We start from the raw sequence: 25375 nt of genomic DNA, 5'->3' as shown, positions 1-25375 counted from the left end.
CAGTGGAAGGGGAACTCGAGGGTCTCATTTTGGCTTTTGAATGCTTTTGCTTGGAAGTGACACAGTCACTTATGCTCACAGCCCATTGGCCAGAGATAGCCATATGTGAGAGGCAGCCTTATGTGATTGTCTCCCTGCATCACAATGACCTGGAGGGGACTCCAGAATCTCTTCCCAACTCCACTCCTGCAGCCCCTCTTGGAGTTAGAGCTTCTGAGTGCTTTGTTTGATGGTGACCCTGAGTCCTGGTTTCATTACATTGTTATTTGATCCCTTTGAAAGAGTTCTCATGATAAATTATTTTCAGAAATTGATCTTGGGAGGAAGGGTAGTCCTCTTGAAAAATTGATGTAGTTCCTTTTATTCCCACAAATAGTGAGTATTAGATAACTTGTCATTCCCTTTTAGTCTTGGCTAATAAGAAGTTCAGGGCAAAATTTAGTTCTCAGTTATAGTCACCATGTCAGCCTGGGAATTTTGTAGGATTGCTCCTTCCTGTACCTGATTATAAGACCTTTTCTTCCTTCCTTCCTTCCTTCCTTCCTTCCTTCCTTCCTTCCTTCTTTCCTTTTCTTCCTTCCTTCCTTCTTCCTTTCTTTCTTTCTTTCTTTCTTTCTTTCTTTCTTTCTTTCTTTCTTTCTTTCTTTCTTTCTTTCTTTCTTTCTTTCAGACAGGGTCTCACTGTGTTGCCCCGGCTGGAGTACAATCGTGCAGTCATAGCTCACTGCAACCTCAACCTTCTGGGCCCAAGTGGTCCTCCCGCCTAGCCTCCTGAGTAGCTGGGATTACAGGCATGTACTACCATGCCAAGCTAATTATACACACACACACACACACACACACACACACACACACACACACACAGAGATGGGGGGGTCCAGGCTGGTCTCAAACTCCTGACCTCAAGGAATCTTCCTGCCTTGGTCCCCCAAAGTGCTGGAATTACAGATATGAGCCATCATGCCTGGCCCATTTCCTATTTATTTAATCATGTCCTGGTTGAGTATATGACTTTTATTGTGTACTGACTCCTACCTCTTTTGGAAGTTGCCAGGGTTTACACTGTACATCACTAAATATAATGTCAAATAGTAGCTTCCATGCAGTGATGGCTTCCTTGATGTTGGCCGCCTTCTGTGCCTTATCTTGTTCATTCCTTACAACAACACTATGAGATATTATTGCCGGTATTGTATGATTAAGGGAAACAGACACAGAAGGGTTAAGTGACTTGCCCAAGTTCACCCAGCCAGCTGGGAGGCAGAGGTTGTAGTGAGCCAAGATCGTGCCACTGCACTCCAGCCTGAGACTCCGTCTCAAAAAACAAAAACAAAAACAATTTCGGAGTATGGATTTACAGAGATGTGCATAACTCTTAAGTGTGAAACCTGATGAATTTTTACAACACACACACATATATGCCTCCCTTTAACCACCACTCAAGATCATCAGCCAGCACCCCAGAGATTCCCTCATGTGGTTCCTAGTCTAGTCATCACTCACCTCTTTCCTTCCTCAAGGTAGCCACTATTTTGACTTCTGTCACCATGTATTGCTTTGCCTGCTCTTGAACTTTGTAGAAAGATTATACAGTGTGAACTCGGTTGTGTCCAACTCTTTTTCCTCATCCATGTGACATTCATCCATGACATCTCATGCAGCAGAAGTTCAGTCTTTGTTGCTTCTCTCTAGCATTTCATGGGATGAATATTCCACGATTCATTTACTTATTCCACTGCTGAACAACATTCAGATTGTTTTCAACTTTTGGCTCCTATGAAAAATAGTTTCTGGCCAGGCACAGCGGCTCACGTCTGTAATCCTAGCACTTTGGGAGGCCGAGGTAGGTTTTTACCTGAGGTCAGGAGTTCAAGACCAGCCTGGCCAACATGATGAAACCTCATCTCTACTAAAAATGCAAAAATTAGCTGGGCATGGTGGCAGGCACCTCTAATCCCAGCTACCCGGGAGGCTGAGGCAGAAGAATTGCTTGAATCTGGGGATGGGGGCATAGAAGTTGCTGTGAGCCAAGATGGCGTCCCTTAACTCCAGCCTGGGTGAAAGAGCAATACTTCATCTCAAAAAGAAAAAAAAAAAAAAGAAAGAAAGAAAAAAGAAAAAGAAAAACAGTTTCTGTGAGCATTTTTCTTATCTTTTGGTAGAATTACTCATTTCTCTTGGGCCAATACAGTTGTACCTGTTTTCAATTTCTTGAATTTACTAGGCATTGTTTAGCTGGTTAGATATAATAGCTTTGGGCTTTGTTAGGCTGTGGAAGTTTCTGGAGCATAAATATAACTTTCTAGTCTTAGAATACAAGTAAACAAATGGGATCATTTTTCATGTTAGGAAAAGTAATTTGCAATAAAGCACAGCATTTAGTCTTCTTAGCACTACAGACAGTTTGAATAGGTGTTCTTATTTGCAAAACTGGCATATTTGTCAGAATTCTTTTTTGTTCATTTGCAAATGATAGACACCCAACTCAAACCAACTTTAGTCAAAAAGAGAATGTAATGACTCAAGTATCCAGCTGCCTTCAGGTTTGGCTGGATTCAGGTGTTTAAACAATGTCATCAACATCTGGCTCCTCTTTCAGTTTATCTCTTCGTTCTGTTCTCCTCCCTGTTGGCATCACTCTTAGGCCCTTCTCCACTGGTGATCACTGGCAGCTTCAGGTCTAAAATTTCCTAACTCTGGCCAGGTGCAGTGGCTAACACCTGCAATCCTAGCACTTTGGATCTGACCTCAAGCCGAGATCAGATCGCTTGAGCCCAGGAGTTTGAAACCAGCCTGGGCAACACAGAGAAACCCTGTCTCTATAAAAATGCAAAAATTAACCAGGCATGGTGGTGCACAGCTGTCGTACCAGCTACTCAGAAGGTTGAGGGAGGAGCCTCACCTAAGCTTGGGAGGTCGAGGTTGCATTGAGCTGTGATCATGCCACTGCACTCCAGCCTGGATGGCAGAGTGAGAACCTGTCTCAAAAAATAAAATAAAATAAAATTTCCTAGCTCCAAGGCCAGCAGAAGACAGAGCTTCTCTCTTCCCTACAGTTCTGATGAAACTCCTAGAATTGAATCTCACTGGATTTAACTGGGTCGTATGCTCTGACAGAATCAATGTCGCCAGGAAGCAAATAATTCTGAGGGGTCATATTCCACACTTGGCCCACAGGGACTGACAGTGTGGGAGAGGTGTTACCCAGGGAAAAGTGTTAACCACAAAAGCAAGAAATGGATGCCATGCAGGGACACAATAATGCAACACAGATGTCAACTATGCTGAGAAATATAAACGAGGGTTGGCACACAGACATTCTGAGACTGCAGGTGTTGGCAGAAATTTAATATTGTCTTAGCTTTGATTACTCAAGTCTAACCCTTGGCATTTACAGAGAGATAAACTTGTAAAAGTTGGCTGAGCTTTAAAAATGTTCTACTTCCTTCTTTCAAAAACATCACTGTTCATCTCATCATGCTGGCTTGAAACCGTAGAGATATACTTGTCTTTTGTTTTCCTTCTCACCCTTTCCCTATGGGATCAGCCAACAAATTCTATTGATTCTTTCTTTAAATTTTCCCCCTACTAATTACTTTTTTTCTCTGTTCCCTCTGACATGACATCGGAAGCTCCAAGCTTATGTATATATTCTACCCCCTTAGACACCTCAGTGAAGTAAGAGCACCTCTTTCCCAGTAAGCCTTGTCCTGGTCCTGGAGGACTGACTGGGTTTACCTGCCCATTCTTGAGCCAAATCCTGTGGCCAGAGGGATCGTGGACACCTGAGTCATGTGACCATCCTGGAGCTGGTCAGATGGTCAGGAGTGCAATCAGCCCTTCCTGTATCACCTGGACCAAGAGCAAGGGAGGGAATGATGCCCAGAGGAAACTCAGGACATTGATATCAACAGAATGGGAAGTGGGTAGTAGACAAGTAAAAACAACAGATATCCAGCACACTTAGAAATGAACACTGGAGGCCAGGTGCGGTGGCTCACACCTGTAATCCCAGCACTTTGGGAGGCTGAGGCAGGAGGATCACTTGAGCTCAGGAGTTCAAGATCAGCCTGGGCAATAACATAGGGAGACTCCATCTCTACAGAAAATGAAAAAATTAGCTGCGCATAGTGATGCATGCTTGTGGTCCTAGCTACTCGGGAGGCTGAGGTGGGAGGATTGCTTGAGTCCCAAGAGATCAAGGCTGCAGTGAACTATGTGTACCATTGCACTCCAGCCTGGGTGACAGAGAGAGACCCTGTGAAAGAAAGAAAAAGAGAGAGAGAGAGAGAGAGAAAGAAAGAAAGAAAGAGAGAGAGAAAAATCAACTAGGCATGGTGGCTCATGTCTGTAATCCAAGCATTTGGGGAGGCCAAGATGGGTGGATCACCTGAGGTCAGGAGTTTGAGACTAGCCTGGCCAACATGGTGAAACCCTGTCTCTACTAAAAATACAAAAATTAGCTGGATGTGGTGGTGTACACTTGTAATCCCAGCTACTCAGGAGGCTGAGGCAGGAGAATTGCTTGAAGCCAGGAGGCAGAGGTTGCAGTGGGCCGAGATTGCGCCACTGCCCTCCAGCTTAGGCTACAGAGTGAGACTCCATATCAAAAAAAGAAAAGAAAAGAAAATCAAAACTACATCACCTCTTATTTCAAAGTGTTAAAAGAAAAACTTTAGACAAATTAAAAGTAACAGAGTTTAATCAAGCAAAGAATGATTTGCTAATAGGACAGCCTGCCCAGCCAGAATAGGTTCTTAGGGACTTAGGTGCTGTCACATGTTGGGTCAAAGAAGATTTATGGACAAGAAAAGGAAAGTGACGTAGAAAAAATGGAAGTGAGGTACAGGAACAATGGATTGGTTACAGTTCAGCATTTGCCTTATTTGAACACAGTTTGAACAATTGGCTGCCTGTGATTGGCCGAATTCAGTGATTGGTACAAGAATAGGTTACAGTCTGTTGACACCTCCACTTAGGTCACAGTTCATTATGTACAGAGAACTCTTTAGGCCAAACTTAAAATATGTTAGGAGGTAGCTTTGTAAATTTAACAAAAGTATGCTGTGGTCTGTAGATCGGAGCTTATGGAGCTCATAAAATCTTATTTTCAAATTGGAAGGGGTCATAGCAATTGTCTACGTATGCCAATCCTCTAGTTTCCATTAACTATTCTTCTTTTATGCACTCATATTAATTTATGCTTTGAACCCTAGAACCTCAAGTGTAATCAAAAAGCACAAAAAGTCCTTGTTTCTTTCAATCCTTTGATTCACTGGTCCCTTCCCCCATAACCAAGGGAATATATTGTTCAAGATGTAAGCTTAGTTGCGTGTGTTAAAGACCACAAAAACAGTGGTTTAAACAAGATAATTTTATTTCTCTCTCACATGATAGTCTGAGCTGATACAATGGCTGTGCTCTGTGAAGTCACCAGCAACTGGGCATCCTTTCCTCTGTTGTGCGTTCATTCCAAATGCAGGTCTTGGCTTTGTGTGCGAGACCCAAGATGGTGCACCGTCATTTCCGCATTCCGGCCCACAGGAAGCAAGATGGAGAAAGGGAGGAATAACTTCTTTCCTCTAATAGCACAGCCTGGAAATTGCGTGTATCACTGCTGCTCTCATCCCATTGACCACCCTCATGTTCATACCTTGGTGCAAGAGAAGCTGGAAGCACAGTCTTTATTCTAGGCAGTTGTGTACCCAACTACGAAGGAAAGGAGAGCAGATACTGGAAGATAACCAGCAATCTCTGCAGGGAACGAAGGGAAAAAAAATCTGACTTTTTCTTTTCTTCTTGTTTTTCAGGTGGAAAAAAAAAAAAAAGATCCCTGAGTAATTGCAAACGCTGGGACAGTTTACCACTCCAAGGTGAAGAGTCCATACCAACATGTCTGCCTACTACAGGAATAACGGGTCTGAGGAAGACCCAGATTACCCTGGCTATTCAGGGTCTCAGAACCGTATGCAGGGGTATTTGAAAACTCAGGGTTATCCAGATGTTCCAAGTCCTCTGAACAATCCAGACTACCCTGGCCCCAGGAACAATCCATACTCTGTAGCCTCCAGAACACGTCCAGACTATCCTGGGTCTCTGGCAGAACCAAATTATCCTGGATCTCTGAGTAATCCAGACTATTCTGGCACTAGAAGCAATGCATACTCTGCCGCTTCTAGAACAAGCCCAGACCATCCTACCTCTCTACCAGAGCCAGATTATAGTGAATTTCAGAGTCATCCATACCACCAAGCATCATCCAGACAGCCAGACTACCTTGGATCTCAACGAAATCCTGATTTTGCAGGCTCTAGCAGCAGTGGAAACTATGCACGCTCCAGAACACATCCAGATCATTTTGGCTCCTTAGAACCGGACTACCCTGGAGCTCAGAGCAACTCTGATCATCCTGGACCTAGAGCCAATTTGAACCATCCAGGCTCCAGAAGGAATCTAGAACATACAAGTTTTAGAATCAATCCGTACACAGACTCTCTGGGAAAGCCTGATTACCCAGGCACTGACATTCAACCTAACTCTCCACCCTTTTTTGGGGAGCCAGACTATCCCGGCGCTGAGGACAATCAGAACTTGCCAAGCACTTGGAGAGAACCTGATTATTCAGATGCTGAGAATGGTCATGATTATGACTCTTCTGAGACCCCAGAGATGACCAGGGGGTAAGTTCAGGTATATATCCCTTCATTGGAAGTGTAGGCTGAGTGCTGGACCATTAAGTCAATGGAATTCGGTTGGTGTGGTTTAGATTAGGGATATATATGATGGTTTCCATGACCTGAAGTTGTGGTGAAACTCACATACCTATCTGTAGACCTCACCTGCGCCATGGACTCTCAGTTTGAGGCTTCAAGCCCTTACCTGAACTTAATCTTTCACCATCTCTTCCTTGGATCACCTTCCCATTATCCCACCTCTTCCTAATTCAATCCCTGTAAGACATCTAGATCCACACTGTTTTGACCCTGCTACATTGCCAGCAAGGTTAAGGCTTGATACTCACAAATCCAAACACTTTAATCGAAATTACATCAATAGTAATGAATTGTTATCCAGAAAATCTTTTGGAGATCTAACTCCATGAAGTCAATTAGTTTTTTGTGTAATATGTTTGCACCACTTCTTTGGTTTTTTGGGTCATTGTTTTTTTTTTCTTTTTTCTTGAGACAGGGTCTTGCTGTGTCACCCAGGCTGGAGGGCAGTGGCACAATCATAGCTCACCACAGCCTCAACCTCCTGGACTCAATTGGTCCTCCCACCTCAGCCTCCCAAGTAGCTGGGACTACAGGTGTGCACCTATTATGCCTGGCTAATTTTTTATTTTTTTGTAGAGATGGTGTTTCGCCATGTTGCCCAGGCTAGTCTTGAAGAAGGCTCCCAACTGCTGGGATTATAGACATGAGCCACCATGCCTGGCCATGTTTGCACCACTTCTGATTTTTACACTTTTATTTCTATTTTACTGAGATTGTCAGAATTGATGACTTTTCACCAAAACTTTACTGCAGGTTTGGTTCACTGATTATCTGCACTATTTGAATCTAATTTTATCAATTATTATTTTCACCATTTTCAGTATTCCTTTAAGGCCGTTTTTTTATGTTGTTATTTATTTATTTATTCATTTATTGGGACGGAGTTTCGCTCTTGTTGCCCAGACTGGAGTGCAATGGCATGATCATGGCTCACCACAGCCTCCGCCTCCCGGGTTCAATCGATTCTCTTACCTCAGCCTCCTGAGTAGCTGGGATTACAGGCTTGCGCCACCACGCCCAGCTAATTTTGTATTTTAAGTGGAGACAGGGTTTCTCCATGTTGGTCAGGCTGGTCTCAAACTCCTGACCTCGGGTGATCAACCTGCCTCGGCCTCCCAAAGTGCTGGGATTACAGGCATGAGCCACTGCACCTGGCCTAAGGCCATTTTTAAATAGCAAGCCCAGTTTTTCCAGGTTTAGATTCTATAGATCTAAATTTTGTCTAAAAGAGTTTGATCTTCTGTCAATTTTCTTTCCTTGACAAATTTTACCAGATGCAGCTCTGGACACTGACAGCATTAGTCTGGGTGACTTAGTTCTACCAAATCTAATTTTTCCTGGGTTAAGTTTTTTCACGTTTATGTTGCCAACAAAATGTAATTTTTTTTTTTTGAGACAGAGTCACTCTGTCATCCAGGCTGGAGTGCAGTGGCTCAGTCTCGGCTCACTGCAACCTCCGTCTCTCAGGTTCAAGTGATTCTCCTGCCTCAGCCTCCCAAGCAGCTGGGATTACAGGCATGCACCACCATGCCCAGCTAGTTTTTGTATTTTTAGTAGAGACAGGGTTTCACCATGTTGGCCAGGCTGGTCTTGAGCTACTGACCTCACATGATATGCTTGCCTCAGCCTCTCAAAGTGCTGGGATTACAGGCGTGAGCCACTGTGCCCAATCTAGGATGTGATTTTTTAAAGTCAGTTTGTGGTTTAATCAGTAAATATGTTTACCATGTGAAGTTTTAACCAACATGAGTCTGATTTTGCATTTACTGTTTCTACTAGTAATATTTACGAATTTGATAAAAAAAAAAAAAAACTGGTGGCTTGTGTTTATCTCTAGGAACAAGGATATAGGACTTGGGTGTGCAGCAGTCATGATGTCTTTAGAACCCAAATAGTAGGGTTAACAGGACCAGGTGAAAATGTCCTCCTTGGTCTTATCACCCACTGCCTGATTCATCATTCCAAAGCCCACCTTTGATCCTGTCACTCCTTTGCTTTTCATCTTCCGTGGGTCCCCATAGCCTTTGGAGAAAGGCCACCCAACTTCACTTATAGAACGTTTACGAATAAGGATACGTCATGTTAATGTAAGATGCCAGCCAAAGACCAGCCTGACTGATCTCCTCTTAAGTCTCCTGTCTGCCCCCTGCCTTGACCCTATACTCTAGGTCAGTGGTTCTTGACTTTGGCTGATCCTTAGCATTACCCAGTTATCTGGGGAACTTTAAAAATAATACAGATGCCTCAGCCAAACTTTCAGAACTTCTGATTTAATTCTCCAGGACAAGGCTTGGGAATTGGTATATGTAGTAAATTGAGAATCATTACTCATTAATTGATTTTCATAGCGTTTCCTTTATATATTCAGCACTTTCTGGCCTCACACCTTTTTTTATGCTGTTCTTCATCCATCCTTGGAATGCCCTCCCCCTATGTATGAATGTGTCCTCCGAATTCCCGCTCAGATGCATCTTTTCCACACAGATTTCTCCCAGAACTCTCAGCAAGAATTCTCCTTCCTCCGAACTCCTTGGGCCTGTCTTCGGATACTCACCAGTTTCTACTTGTAGTATGATTGTTCATAGCTGTGTCTAAGAAGCTGTACCAACTTGTCCTGTGAGCTTCTTGAGGGCAGATACCCTATGTGTTCCTCTTTGTATTCTCACCTCCTAGCCCATGCCTAACTCAGGGTTGGCACTTAGCCTGCATTTGTGGAATGCAATGGAATGGATGGATGGATGGATGAATACATTAATGAATGGATGGATACATGGATGGATAGATGAATACATGGATGGATGAATGTATGTATGGTTGGATGGATGGTAAATGGATGGATGAATATATGAATGAATGGATGGATACACGGATGGATAGATGGATAAATGGATGAATCAATGGATGGATGAATGGATGGATGGATGGATAAATGAATGGATAAATACATGATTGAATGGATGGATACATGGATGGATAGATGGATGGTTGAATGTATGGATGGAGAAATGGATGGATGGATAAATAAATGGATGAATACATCATTGAATGGATGGATGCATGGACAGATGGATGGATGGATGGATGGATGGATGGATGGATGGATGGATGAAAATCCTTACTATACTCTTGGTTGGGTAGTGATGCATCATTTTGGATTTTAGGGCACTCAGCAGAACATCTTCAATCCAGCCCTCGTTTCATCACAGGAGTGACGGCCCCTTGGGCAACCTTTGGGGAGAGAATGAAGATTACCCTGAAGGCATTGAAATGGCATCCATAGAGATGAAAAACTCATATGGCCACTCTCTGCCGGGTGCTCCTGGAAATGGCTATGGTAAGCATTTGTTAAGCCGGATCATATCTTGGTAAGAAAATAAAATCAGTGGATTTAGGAGTGCAGTCATTAAGGAGACTTGGCAATAGGAGAATTGGTGTATCCTTCCAATCTCAGAGACCCTTTTTTAACATACAAAAGTTGAGAATTCAGTGTTTAGAGAAGCCAAGTTAATTGTCACCAATTATTTAAAAAAACGCCACGTAAGGGTTGTGGAAAATGGGGACGTGTGCACCCTGTGCCTGCTGGAGGTGGTAAAGCTCAGTCCACAGTGGTTATGTGGCAATGTGGGCTCATTGTGGTGAGATCCTCATATTTTTCAGAAGCCATGTATTTGGGGTTTTATGTGAAACCTGATGTTTATGTGTTCCAAAATAATTTTTAAAAGTAAAACCAATGATCTTGGCAAACAAAATCACATTTTTTGTTAGCTGCCAGTGGCCACCTGTAGTTTAGCATATCCTAAAGGCATTCAGGCAATCAGCACATACGTGTTCAGAACCTACCGAGGGAAAAGGGAGTTAAGAGGTAGCTCTGCCCTCATGTTATTTAAAGTCTAAATAGATCAACAAAAGTACTACATCAATACTAAAGAAAAGGCCGGGTGTGGTGGCTCACGCCTGTAATCCCTGCACTTTGGGAGGCCGAGGCAAGCAGATCACCTGAGGTCAGGAGTTTGAGACCAGCCTGGCCAACATAGTGAAACCCTGTCTCTACTAAAAATACAAAAATTAGCCAAGTGCAGTGGAGGGCACCTGTAATGCCAGCTACTCAGGAGGCTGAGGCAGAAGAATCACCTGAACCCAGGAGGCGGAGGTTGCAGTGAGCCAAGATCACACCACTGCACTCCAGCCTGGGCAATATAGCAAGACTCTGTTAAAAAAAAAAAAAAAGACTAAAGAAAGTTAGCAAGCAAACTATTAATATTTGAAAAATCATGTTGTCCTCATAATTGGTTGTGTGTATAGGTAAGATGCTTAGCTCCAGGAGGCAAAGGAAATTCTAAACAGTTCTTTTTTTTTTTTTTTAGACTGTCCTGCTCTGTCACCCAGGCTGATCATAGCTCACTGCAGCCTCGAACTCCTAGGCTCAAGCAATCCTCCCACCTCAGCCTCCCCAGTAGCAGGGACTGCAGTTGCATGCCACCATGCCTGGCACTTCTTTTATGCTTGAGAAAGATGGGGTCTTGCTATGTTGCCCGGGCTGGTCTTGAACTCCTAGCTTCAAGCAATCCTCCAGTCTCGGCCTCCCAAAGTACTGGGATTACAGGCTTGAGCCTGGGCTAATTCTGAACAGTTCTTAGTTTCCAGGAGGAAGAAAAGACGTGTTCCAGGAAGCCATTTGATGGCACAAGAGAAAAAAAAAGGCCAGGCAATGTTAAAGGAATTTGGAGCCTGTGGAGGTCAGAAAAGGGAGAAAGTGTTCAGCCAATAAGAAGAGAACAAGAGACCCAAGCGCTGGGAGGTGCAGATGGAGGATTGATGAGCCTTGAGGAGTAGATGGGGAAGGTTTGGAAGAAGGCAGAGAGGAGGGGACAGGATGCATAGCCCTGTACTAATGAAAACACTGACTGTTAGCACAGAAAATTTTCATTCCGGGCCTAATTTTAAAAATTAGCTGGGCATGGTGGCACACACCTGGGGTCCCAGCTACTTGGGAGACTGACAGAGGAGGATCACTTGAGCCTGGGAGGTTGAGCTGCAGTGGGCCATGATTGTACCACTGCACTCTGGCCTGAGTGACAAAGCGAGACCCTGTCACAAAAAAAGAAAGGAAAGGACAGGACAGGATAGGAAAGGAAAGAAAAGGATTGGAGGGGAGGGGAGGGAAGGGGAAGATTGGGGGAGGGGGAAGATTGGGGGAGGGAAGGTAAAGAGTTGGGGAGGTGAGGGAGAAGGGGAAGGAAGGAAGGAAGGAAGGAAGGGAGGGAGGGAGGGAGGAAGGAAGGAAGGAAGGAAGGAAGGAAGGAAGGAAGGAAGGAAGGAAGGAAGGAAGGAAGGAAGGAAGGAAAAAGAAAAGAAAATATTCCTGGCCGGGCACGGTGGTTCACGCCTGTAATCCCAGCACTTTGGGAGGCCGAGGCGGGCAGATCACAAGGTCAAGAGATGGAGACCATCCTGGCTAACACGGTGAAACCCCGTCTCTACTAAAAATGCAAAAAATTAGCCGGTCATGGTGGCGGGCACCTGTAGTCCCAGCTACTCGGGAGGCCGAGGCAGGAGAATGGCATGAACCTGGGAGGTGGAGCTGGCAGTGAACCGAGATCGCACCACTGCACTCTAACTTGGGCGACAGAGCGAGACTCCATCTCAAAAAAAAAAAAAAAAAGAAAATATTCCTTGGGGAGCACAGACATCACTTGTCCAGCCCAGGGCTATTCCAAACCTTTATTCCATGCACTCCTGCATTGGGGCAATAGAAATCCCAATGGGGGAATATCCACTCTTGAAAGGCCAGAAAACAATCTCGCTTTTTTGATGTATAAAGCAGAGATACACATGTAGTACGTAAACAGATACAGTATATCTTTGATATTAAAATTTCTTAGAGGATGGCAATGAGGGAAAATATGTCTCCCCTGCTTAGGGGGCTGATAATGAAACACGATTGAGACACACTGCGCTGCTCCAGTGCAAGTGGAACTTACAATTGCAAGCAAATCTTGAGTGTTTCCTATGCCCTGGAGTCTCTGTCCTGCACTTGACTTTCATTATCTCATTTAATCTGTACAACTGCCTTTCAGGCAGGCACTGTTGCTCTCCCTGTTTTAACAGATGGGAAAACTAAGGCTCAGAAAGAAACATGCACAAGGTCACTCACTTACTAAATTGACAGAGCCAGGATTGAATCCCGTCTCTCTACCCAAAACCTGACCTCTTATTTACCCTGCGTTAGTGCTAGGTTGAATCAGCGCAAACACAAACAGATTCCTGGTCACGAAGCTATATAGAATATGGGAAGTTAAAATACTTAAAAAAAACAAAAAAATCAGGTCAGTATAGCTCACTTCTGTAGGATCCTTTGTAGGACAAAGTTTGTAGCCCTTGGCAATCACTTGTCCAGTGTCACCCCATCCTGATAAAGTGTTCACTCCTTCAGGAGAACCTATATTCATCTATGTACCCTCCAAGGCTCTAGGTGCTCTTTCTAGTGTCACAGTGCCTGGCCCACAGTAGGTGCTTGAAAAATGCTGAGTTAATAACAACAACAACTGCAAGAGTTGTATCAGCTAGCTATTGACACAGGAATGCTGCATAACAAACAACTCCAAAAATCCAGAGTCATACAATAAACAAGCATTTATTTCTTATGGGTCTGCAAGGTTGGTTGGCATTTGGCTGAACTAGGCTGAGTTTGTTGTGCTTGGCTCTACATCATGGGTTCTATTTAGTTCTAGTGTCCCTCTTCTTGGACCAGTGAGTGACCTAGGGCAGTGTCTTCCCATGCCGTGAGCTGAAAGTGCTCAAAATGGCAAGCAGAAACACACGATATCTTTAAAAGCCTTGACTTGGAACTGGCACACTGTCCCTTCTGCCACATTCTATTGTTAAAAGCAAGTCACACGACTAAGCCCAGTATGAATGGAGGTGGTCAAGGTAGGGGAAGTGTAATGTTTGCTGAATAACAATTAATCTACACAACAGTTAATATATATTAGAGTTTACTATGTTCTAGAATTATTTAATTATTTCACATGTGTTCACTGATTCAATTCCCCTCAACAATCCTATGTGAAGGTCCTATTATTATCCCTATATATTTATTGATTTTTGAGAAAAACTGCTCACTCTGTCGCACAGGGTGGCGTGCAGTGGTGCAATCTCAGCTCACTGCAGCCTTCACCTCCCGAGTGGCTGGGACTACAGGCACACTACCACCACGCCCAGCCAATTTTTTTATGTTTTGCAGAGACAGGGTTATGCCATGTTGCCCAAGCTGGTCTGAACTCCTGTGTTCAAGGGATCGTCCCACTTTGACCTCCCAAAGTGCTGAAATTACAGGCATAAACCACCACACCCAGCCTATTATCCCTATTTTAAAGACTAAGATATTGAAGCTCAGAGCTGTTAAGACACACAGCCAGGGGGTGCACAATTAGGAAGTAACAGGGCTGGGAGTTGATTCCCAGGCAAGAAACTCCAGAACGTCTTGCAACGTAATTTTGCATACTGTCCCCATCAAAATGTGCTCTATTTTCTCCATTTCTCCCAGCTACTTGGGAGGCTGAGACTGGAGAATCACTTGAACCCGGGAGGCAGAGGTTGCAGTGAGCCAAGATTGTGGCACTGCACTCCAGCCTGTGTGACGGAGCAAGTCTCAAAAAAAAAAAAAAAAAGTGGACTAGAGTCAGGCTATGAGTAAGGCTATGTTACAGTTCAGTTTATATAGTCAAACAAAGAATTATTTTGTAAACTTGCTTTTCAGTTCTATATGTATAGGTGTGTCCTGGATCTCCTGGATCTCAGTGCAACCATTATTTATACACACACACACATGCACACACACATACATATTTTTTTATTGGGCTCCATGACTCATGCCTGTAATCCCAACACTTTGAGAGGCCAAGGCTGGCAGATCGTTTGAGCCCAGAAGTTCGAGACCAGCCTGGGCAACATGGTGAAATCCCATCTCCACAAAAAATACAAAATATTAGCCAGGCATGGTGGTGCATGCTTGTGGTCCCAGCGACTCAGGAGACTGAGGTGGGAGGACTGCTTGAGCCTGGGAGGTCGAAGCTGCAGTGAGCTGAAATCGCACCACTGCACTCCAGCCTAGGTGACAGAGTGATAACCTGTCTTAAAATATATATTAATATATATATTTAATGTAATTTTATTTTTATATCATATATTTTATATTAAAAATATTTATAAATAATAAATATTATATTTTATATATCATATTTATTTTTATGTTATATAACATATAAAATATAGATTATATGTAACATATAAAAATATATGAATATATTATAAATACAAAAATATATAAAATATATAGTATAAAATATATATTTTTATTTTTATATCTCATATATTTTTTATATATATATATATATATATGTATTTTTTTTTTTTAGAGACAGGGTCTCATTATGTTGCCCAGGATAGTCTCGAACTTTTGGGCTCAAGTAATCCTCCCACCTTGGCTTCCCAAAGCACTGGGATTACAGGCGTGAGCTATCTTGCCTTGCCAACAATTATTTTTAACTATGGCTTAGTCAAATGAAAAACCATTGATCTAGACTGAAGTTTTGTCCTGTTTTCCACCCAAGTTCTTAATCGGTAGTCTGTTAGAACCTCAAAGATCAGGTCTCAGTCTTATTAGCCGTTATGAACAATTATTAGCACATCATAACTATTGCATGCCAGGAATGTCTATTGTGGTGAGACTAATCGGCAATGTCTCCTTCCTCTCCCCTCCAGTGAACCCTGCTTATGTAGGTGAAAGTGGTCCTGTCCATGCTTATGGAAACCCACCATTGTCTGAATATGATTGGCACAAGTCACCCCAAGGTAAGTGATATGGTTTGGCTCTGTGTCTCCACCCAAGTCTCATTTCAAATCGTAATCCCCATGTGTCAGAGGAGCGACCTGGTGGGAGGTGATTGGATCATGGGGATGGTTTCCCCCATGCTGTTCTCATGATAGTGAGGGAGTTCCCTTGAGATCTGATGGTTTAAAAGTGACAGCTTTGCCTGCACCTGCTCTCTCTCCTGCCCCCATGTAAGACGTGCCTTGTTTCCCCTTTGCCTTCCACCATGTTTGTAAGTTTCCTGAGAAACGCCCCCAGTCATGAGGAACTGTAAGACAATTAAACCTCTTTTGTCTATAAATTACCCAGTCTCAGGCAGTATTTTTATAGCAGTGTGAAAACAGACTAATACAGTAAGACTTAAAGGACAGTGACCAAAAAGTCAACCCTGGAGAAGGAACATGTCCAAGACAATCCAGCCATTGCCATTTTCTCTTGGCCTCTGGTGTGGTTACTAATGCAGAACCTGCTTAATATATAATTATGAAGTTTTATTTTAGATGTAGTTTGTTGTCTTCTGGGGATCAGGGTGTCTTCATTAGGAATCTTCTGGTTGCAAGTGACAGAAACCCAATTCAAACAGGCATTAGCCCAAGGGGAATTCATTGGCTCATGTGGTAGAAGCATATGGGGGAAACTTAAATACTTGAAAGTAGAACTACTAATACCTTCCAGCACCTAGTACAGTTCCTGGCACATAGTAGGTATTTTAGGGATATTTGTTAGATTAACTTGTTGAATGAGTACAGAAATCAGGACCTCAGTCTGACGTCAGGGAACTCAGTGTCACCTGGACTCTGGTTTCCCATTCAATTCTCATCTATGTAAAACTTGCTTTTCAGTTCTATATGTATAGGTGTGTCCTGGATCCTCAGCTCCTGGTCCTCAGCTCCTCTTTAAGTTAGACCTCATTCATCTCCATCAGAGTTAGGACTTGTCCACAGGCCAAAGAACATGGCCAATAGCAGGCCCACGTGAGCCCTCTGCTTAGCCACCTCATTAGGAAGTCTTGCTTCCTCCCTGGGTCCATCTCTAATGCGGGGGAAGGACTCTGGCCAGTCTAAATGGAGCACATGCCCACACTCGGACCAATCATTTTTACCATAGGGGACAAGACTGAGTCACCTGTCTATCCTGTGGCTAATGTCTGTGTTGGTGGGGACAAGATGCACTGATCAAATTTTTCTGAATATTCGTATAATTATTACGATGATGGAGTGTGGAAGCAATCAGACTGGTGAAAGATAGAAGGCGCTGCAATCAGTTAGGAAGCTCTCTAAGGATCACTGTGTGCGGTAATGAAGGTTGAATCAGAGGCAGAGACTGAAAAATAAAAAGAAAGCAACAAGCCAGGCACGGGGGTTATCCCTGTGATCCCAACACTTTGGGAGACTGAGGCAGGAGGATTGCTTGAGCCTGGGAGGTTGAGGCTGCAGTGAGCTGTGATCACGCCATTGCAGTCTAGCCTAGGTGACAGAGCGAGACCCTGTCTCAAAAACAACCAAACAAAAACAAAAAAGGAAGCAACAGAGGAGAGAGACAAGGGAATGCTGGAGCCACAAGGCAAATCTATGAACAACAAGGAATAGATTAATGAGGTCCTCTATATAATGATGCATGTGGAGAGAAGTCACTTAGAACTCTTACCTTTCAGCCCCATCGCCTGTAAGATAACCGTTAGCCTCATTCTTCAAGAGATGTATGCCTTTTCAGGGAGGGATAGATATTGCTACTTGGAAGGGAAAACCGTTGGGATATAAATGATCACACTCTCTATTTGGTCTCCACTGGGGCAGAGAATGGCTTTAATTATCAGGGAGAAGAAATACCTTTAAACGGCCGGGCGTGGTGGCTCACGCCTGTAATCCCAGCACTTTGGGAGGCCGAGGTGGGTGAATCACGAGGTCAGGCGGTCGAGACCATCCTGGCTAACACAGTGAAACCCCGTCTCTACTAAAAATACAAAAAATTAGCCGAGCATGGTGGCGGGCACCTGTAGTCCCAGCTACTCAAGAGGCTGAGGCAGGAGAATCACTTGAACCCTGGAGGCGGAAGTTGCAGTGAGCTCAGATCGCACCACTGCACTCCAGCTTGGGCGACTGAGCGAGACTCCGTTTCAAAAAAAAAAAAAAGAAATACCTTTAAACTTCCTGACTACTCTGTCCAGCCAGCATGAGGTTTGGAGACTGTATAGAAAAAAACACACTCAAAGTGTTTTTTCTGTTCTCTCATTCAAAACCATCAACATAGAAGGCTTCTGTGAACAAATAGGTGGGGGTTTCTCCCCACACACCAAGAAAGCAAACCCCACACACCAAGAGAGTGATCAGTTTTACAGCAGACATTGCTGGGTGTCCTCCAATTCAATTCTGACACTATCTACCTGGAGATACCTCATCTCCACCTCCCGGGTTCAAGTGATTCTTGTGCCTCAGCCTCCTGAATAGCTGGCATTACAGGCGTGCGCCACCACGCCCAGCTCGTTTTTGTATTTTTAGTAGAGACGGGATTTCAGCATTTTGGCTAGGCTGGTCTCAAACTCCTGACCTCAACTGATCCGCCCACCTCAGCTTCCCAAAGTGCTGGGATTACAAGTGTGAGCCACGGCGCCCAGCCCCAGAACTTCTGACCAACCAGCTTCAAGTTGGGGATCCCACGACCTCCTCCTTGGGTTTGGTTAATTTGCTGGAGCAGCTCACAGCACTCTGGGAAACTTATGTTTACTGGCTTATTACAAAGAATATTACAAGGGACACGGATGAAGAGATGCCCAGGGTGAGGTATAGGGGAAGGGGCACAGAGCTTCCCTGCCCTCCTTGGGTGAGCCACCCTCCAGGAACCTCCCCGTGTTCAGCTATCGGAAAGCTCCCTGAACCCAGTCCTCTTGGGTCTTTTATGGGGAGGCTTCATTACATAGACATGATTGACAACCATGTAGAAATGTGATTGGATGGCCGGGCATGGTGGCTCACAACTGCAATCCCAACTCTTTGGATGGCCGAGGCGGGCAGATCACCTAAGGTCAGGAGTTCCAGACCAACCTGGCCAATATGATGAAACCCTGTCTATACTAAAAATACAAAAATTAGCTAGGCATGGTGGCACGCACCTGTAGTCCCAGCTACTTGGGAGGCTGAGGCAGGGGAATCACTTGAACTCAGGAGGCAGAGATCGTAGTGAGCCAAGATCTTGCCATGGCACTCCATCCTGGGTGACAGATCAAGACTCTTTCTCAAAAAGGTCAAAAGGTGTATGATCTCGTACTAATAGACGGGTTGGGGAATCCCAGCAAGGCCTGTCTGTTCAGATGCTTCTTGGGTTCTCTGTGCCATATTCCTTCCTCCAGCCTTTGGGGCAGGACCCCTTCTGAAATGAGGGAGAATTCATTTATGGCCAACTCCAAGACAGAAAGGTGAGGGAAGACTAGAGTCCTACCTTGAGGAGAAAAAAGAGCAAGTGAAAAGAGGCAGGAGGTCAGAGAGAGAAATTCTGTTTTCTGAGGCTTAAATTTCGAACATTATAACAAGGGCTATGGGAGTTACGAGCCAGGAACCATGGGTGGGAAAAAAAGAAAATATATACATATATATATCATAATATCACAGGAACCCTGGTAGAAGAGGAGTCCCCAAAAGGCAGAGAGTAGTAAAGAAACAGAGGACCAAAAGATGAACCGGCTGTCTTCATCATTTTGCTTTGAGTCGAATCTGACTCACAAACCACATACAATTAAATCATAGCCCAGGCTGGGCACAGTGGCTCACACCTGTAATCCCAGGACTTTTGGAGGCTGAAGCAGATGGATCAGAGGTTTAAGACCAGCCTGAGCAACATGGTGAAACCCCATGTCTATGAAAAGTAGAAAATTTGGCCAAGTATGGTAGCTCATGCCTGTAATCCCAGCACTTTGGGAGGCCTAGGCGAGTGGATCACTTGCGTTCAGGAGTTTGAGACCAGCCTGGCCAACATGGTGAAACTCTGTCTCTGCTAAAAATAGAAAAGTTAGCTGGGCATGGTGGTGCATGCCTGTAATCCCAGCTACTCAGGAGGCTCAGTCTGGAGAATCACTTGAACCTGGGAGGCGGAGGTTGCCGTGAGCTGAGATTACGCCACTGCACTCCAGTCTGGGCAACGGAATGAGACTCTGTCTCAAAATAAAAAAAAGAAAAGAAAAGAAAAATTAGCCAGGCCTGGTGGCATGTACCTGCACTGCCAGCTACTCTGGAGGCTGGCGTGGGAAGATCCCTTGGGCCCAGGAGGCAGACACTGCAGTAACCCAAGATCACCCTACTGCACTCCAGCCTGGGGCACAGAGTGAGACCTTGCCTTAAAAAAAAGAAAGAAAAACAAAAGATAGCCTGATAAAGTGTAGCTTTGATGAATTAATTATGCTGTGTCCCTAGGAAGTGCCTGCTGCATAGTGTCCATGCTTAAATATTCATTCATTTATGAATGAAGTTTTTGAGATGGAATCTCACTATGTTGCACTGTTCTCAAACTCCTGGGCTCAAGCAATCCTCCCGCCTCAGCCTCCCAAGTAGCTGGGAATACAGGTGTGAGCCACCACCTCAGTTGGCAAAAATGGATGAATGATACGCCAGCGTGTTTTTTGTTGTTGTTTTTGAGACGGAGTTTCACTTTGTCCCCCAGGCTGGAGTGTAGTGGAGTGACCTCGGCTCACTGCAACCTCCACCTCCTGAGTTCAAGTGATTCTCCAGCCTCAGCCTCCCGAGCAGTTGGGATTACAGGCACCTGCCACCACGCCCGGCTAATTTTTGTATTTTCAGTAGACAGAGTTTCACCATGTTGGCCAGGCTGGTCTTGAACTGCTGGCCTCAAGTGATCTGCCCACCACGGCCTCCCAAAGTGCTGTGATTAGAGGCATAAACCACTGCACCTGGCAAGAATGAATGACTGATACACCAGCCTCTTGTTACAGGAAGGGGCCAGAGTGAAATGATTAAGAGTTCTGCTTTGGGTTCAGACCTATCTGGATTTGACCCCAGCTCTACTGCTTGCTGGTTTTGTGACACACAAATTATTTCATGGAGCATCAGTTTTCTTAGCTATAAAATGGAGTTGATTTTAATACCTACTTCATAGCGTAAATGTTGTGCTCTATTTAAAGTACTTGGCCTGCAGTAATGGCAGGTATCATTACTGTTAATTATCACTGTTGGGAGGAGTACATGGGTTCTAGTTCAATTTTGACATTTAATGAAAGTGTGATGAGGAGGAGCAGTGTCCGTTCAGCACTCTGTACCTCAATTTCTCCATTGTTAAGTAAACAACTAGGCCTAGGTGATTTGAAATTAGGTCTATTGGATAGGAATCATGTTTATGTGCCTGGCACTGAAACAGAAAGGTGGCTTAGCAATAAAGGGATTTGTTTTTCTCACGTACCGAGAAGTGTGGGCTAGGTGCGATGGGTCACACCTGTAATCCTAGCACTTTGGGAAGCAAAGGTGGGAGAATTACTTGAAACCAGGGGTTCGAGACCAGCCTGGACAACAAAGCAAGACCCTATGGCTTAAAAAAAAAAATAGCTGGGCGTGGTGTTGCCCCTGTGGTTCCAGCTACTCAGGAGGCTGAAACAGGAGATTTACTTGAGCCCAGGAAGTCAAGGCTGCAGTGAGTTATGATCACACCACTGCACTCCAGCCTGGGTGACAGAGCAAGACCTCATCTCTAAAAAAAAAAGTTTAAAAATGTGTACTGTTGTTTTACAAGTGGTGGCTCATGCCTGTAATCTCAGCACTTTGGGAGGCTGAGACAGGCAAATCACTTGAGGTCAGGAGTTCAACACCAGCCTGGCCAACATGGTGAAACCTTGTCTCTACAAAAAATACAAAAATTTACCAGGTGCGGTGGCGGGCACCTGTAACCCCAGCTACTCGGGAGGCTGAGGCAGGAGAATTGCTTGAACCCAGGAGGCAAAGGCTGCAGTGAGCCAAGATCATGCCACTGCACTCCAGCCTGGGCGACAGAGCGAGACTCCATCTCTAAATAAATAAATACATAAAAATTTTTAGAAAGTAAAAAAACAAGAAGCATGGAGGGAGGAAGTGCAAAGTTTGTACAGCTGCTCCACCCATGATGCCCTCAAGGACTGAAGCCCCTTCTGCTACCTTTTTCTCTACCATCCTTAGCAGGTGAACGTTCATTCTCAGAAATGTCTAGAGGAAGACTGGTGAAGGGCAAATTGTGAACCCAGGCAAACTGTCCCCTTTGAAAGCACATTCCTGGAAGCCACAAGTCTCATTGGCTAAAACTGGGTCACAGGCCACCCTTGGCCGCAAAGAACACTGGGAGACTTTGAGCACTATGTCTGCAGAGGAAATGGAGCTTTTTTGCTGGTATGAGAAAAAAGGATACTAGAGACTGAAAGCCAGACAAATAGCAGAGTCCACTACCTAAGGCATCAGGAGATAATACTTTTATCACTGTAAAACCATGTGAATTTCTACAGGCATATAAAATTACAAATATAAAATGTAAGTTCAGCCGGGTGCGGTGGCTCACGCCTGTAATCCCAGCACTTTAGGAGGCCGAGGCGGGCGGATCATGAAGTCAAGAGATCGAGACCATCCTGGCTAACACGGTGAAATCCCGTCTCTACTAAAACTACAAAAAATTAGCCGGGCCTGGTGGCAGGTTCCTGTAGTCCCAGCTACCCGGGAGGCTGAGGCAGGAGAATGGCGTGAACCCGGGAGGTGGAGGTTGCAGTGAGCTGAAATCGTGCCACTGCACTCCAGCCTGGGTGACAGAGTGAGACTCCATCTCAAAAAAAAATATATATATATACACACACACACACACACACACACACACACACACACAAAATACACACACATATATAAATACTTATATATAAAATACTTGTATATATATAAACTTGTATGTATATATACTTAAATATACGTATATAAGTATATATAAGTATTTTATATATTTTATATATGTAAGTATATATACATATAAGTTTATATATACATATGTATTTTATATATAAGTATATATATGTGTGTATATATATGTGTGTATATACACAGTATATATACTTAGTTTACTTATATATACATATATCTATATATAAGTGTATATATACATATATGTACATATAAGTGTATATATACATATATCTATATATAAGTGTATATATACATATATTTACATATAAGTGTATATATACATATATCTATATATAAGTGTATATATACATATATAAATACTTATATATAAATACATATATATTCACACACATATATACACACACACACATATATATGTGTGTGTGTGTATATATATAAGTTCTAGGCCAGAGGCACTAAAGTAAAAAGAAAATCTTGCCCTTTGACTATGAGTCATTTAGAAAAATATCTTCCTTCTGTTTCTAGAACCCCATTGTCTTAAACGAAAGATTCTGTTTTCAATTTCTTGCCTAGCTACCAAGACAGAATTCTCTGCAGGAAAACAGTCCTCCTCCTGAGAAAAACTCCTCTGGGGTTAGATGCAGGGAGTTATGTTGTGATTTGTGTAGGGCTGGCTTTGGTGAGCTCATCCTGGCATTTAAAAAAAAATGTGAATGGTGTATCCCTTTGTGATCATCATTACTTTTTCCCTGCGAGTCCCAGTCTATGCCAGCGTGACCGCTGTATGAAGTCTCAGGAAGCCCGCCCCAGAGGGGAAGAAGGCTTGCAGGAGGCAGGAGATGCTATCCGATGACCACGTGAATGAAATCATCATAGAGGTTGAGAATGTTTCCTCTGGGGTCCAAAGCCACCCATCCTCAAATCAGATTTTTCAGGAAAAGGTGCTGCTAGACTCAAGCATCAGCATGGTTTCATCCATATCTGACATCAATGTGGTGGACTCTCAGACAGTCAGCAAAAGGAATGACCAAAAGGGCAACCAGGTGCTGCAGTTTTCAACATCTTTGAATGAATCGATGTCCCAGACTCTTCATAGCCTAGAATGCATGGGCATAGACACTCCTGGTTCTTCACATGAAACTGTTCAAGGTAGTGAAATGCTGGGGAAGAGGAGTAGGGGAGTAGGAAAAAAGACGTCCTCATTTTCCACAGCATATTTTACTTTATAGATATCAAGTGGGGCCAGGCATGGTGGCTCACACCTATAATCCTACTGCTTTGGGAGGCCAAGGTAAGACGACTGCTTGAGCCCAGGTGTTCGAGACTAGCCTGGGCAACAAAGGGAGACTTCATTGCTGCAAAAAAATTTAAAAAACAATACCCAGGCAGGACGGTGCACACCTGTGGTCCCCGTTACTCAGGAGGCTGAGGTGGGAGGATCTCTTGAGCCCAGGAGTTGGAGGCTGCAGCGAGCTCTGATGGCACCACTGCAACCCAACCTGGGTAACAGAGTAAGATCCTGTCTCTAAAAGAAGGATATTGGGTAATATGGAAGGGCGGAAGGTTTTGTGGTTGAACTAAGGAAGCCAAGGACAAAGGAAGGGATCACTTTAAGACATCCCTACCAAGAGCTTATTTTTATCAAGCTTATTTCATATGCCTTGCGCTCTGCAGAGCACCTGCTTTTTTTATCCGTCAAATTGAGTTTTATGTACTCCCTGCACTCCACACCTTTGAGGCAGGCATTTCCATGTACTTGATGAGAAAACTATAGCTCAGATAAATTTAGTGACCTGGAAGATCTGGGGCCCAAATACAGGTCTATCTGATTCCCAAGACTGCATTCTTTTTTTTTTTTTTTTGAGACAAAGTCTTGCTGTCGCCCAGGCTGGAGTGTAGAGGCATGATCTCGGCTCACTGCAACCTCTGCTTCCCAGGGTTAATGCTGAGTAGCTGGGATTACAGGTGCATGCCACCACACCTAATTTTTGTATTTTTAGTAGAAATGGGGTTTTACCATGTTAGCCAAGCTTGTCTCGAACTTCTGGCCTCAGGCGATCTGCCCACCTTGGCTTCCCAAAGTGCTGGGATGGATTACAGGCGTGAGCCACCATGTCCAGCCTCAAGCCTGCATCCTTAACCACCACGCTGTCTCATTTTGGGCTGATTCCTCCTCACCCTGGCTTCAGGCAACAGATAGGACGCCTCTTGTTGGCAAGACCATCAGGAAACCAGATCTTAGCTGACACCTTCCAGCCTCTCTGCTCCTGAGGCCAACAGAGAGGCTGTTTCTTTTCATTTAATTTAATTTAATTTAATTTAATTCAATTTAATGTATTTATTTGAGATGGAATTTCACTCTTGTTGCCCAGGCTGAAGTGCAATGGTATGATTTCAGCTCACTGCAGCTTCTGCCTCCTGGGTTCAAGCAGTTCTCCTGCCTCAGCCTCCTAAGTAGTTGGGATTACAGGCACCTGCCACCACGCCTGGCTAATTTTTTTCTGTATTTTTAGTAGAGACAGGGTTTCACCATGTTAGCCAGGCTGGTCTTGAACTCCTGACCTCAGGTGATCCGCCCGCCTCAGCCTCCCAAAGTGCTGGGATTACAGGCATGAGCCACCGTGCTCGGCCCAGAGATGCTGTTTCTGTTTCACCCCCATGGTATTCCAGGCATAAAGTCTAGCAGTTCTCGATAATTTCAGGGAGAAGAAAAACATCCCTTTACTCACACAAAGCATTTAGTGGGTTTAGCGCCTTTACTGAAGAAGATTGGGGCATCACCTCTCACACTGCTGGCTCCCTGCATCTCTGTATATTTCCCTCTTCCGTCTTTCTTCCTCTCAGTCTACTCACCCTTC

At 44.1% G+C, this 25375-nt stretch overlaps 2 protein-coding genes across 3 annotated transcripts in view; both read left to right on the top strand.

The window, feature by feature from the left end:
- IQCK (IQ motif containing K) overlaps window positions 1–25375 on the top strand; it is a 959718-nt gene that overhangs the window by 531374 nt on the left and 402969 nt on the right. The window lies entirely within an intron of this gene.
- TMC5 (transmembrane channel like 5) overlaps window positions 5821–25375 on the top strand; it is a 61904-nt gene continuing 42349 nt past the window's right edge. Inside the window, exons 1-3 of one of the 2 annotated variants that reach the window (XM_050775003.1) lie at window positions 5821–6680; window positions 9935–10107; window positions 15537–15626. In XM_050775003.1, the coding sequence (XP_050630960.1) occupies window positions 5893–6680; window positions 9935–10107; window positions 15537–15626 (1051 nt within the window). In that variant the 5' untranslated portion in view covers window positions 5821–5892. Of the gene's footprint in view, window positions 6681–9934; window positions 10108–15536; window positions 15627–23103; window positions 23667–25375 lie in introns of those variants that run through there. The other variant, XM_050775004.1, reaches the window with a different exon arrangement.

The sequence above is a fragment of the Macaca thibetana genome, chromosome 20, assembly GCF_024542745.1.
Source record: "Macaca thibetana thibetana isolate TM-01 chromosome 20, ASM2454274v1, whole genome shotgun sequence".
Taxonomy (NCBI): domain Eukaryota; kingdom Metazoa; phylum Chordata; class Mammalia; order Primates; family Cercopithecidae; genus Macaca; species Macaca thibetana.
Note: the sequence above shows the minus strand (reverse complement) of the source record. Positions and strands in the feature narration are given on the sequence as shown.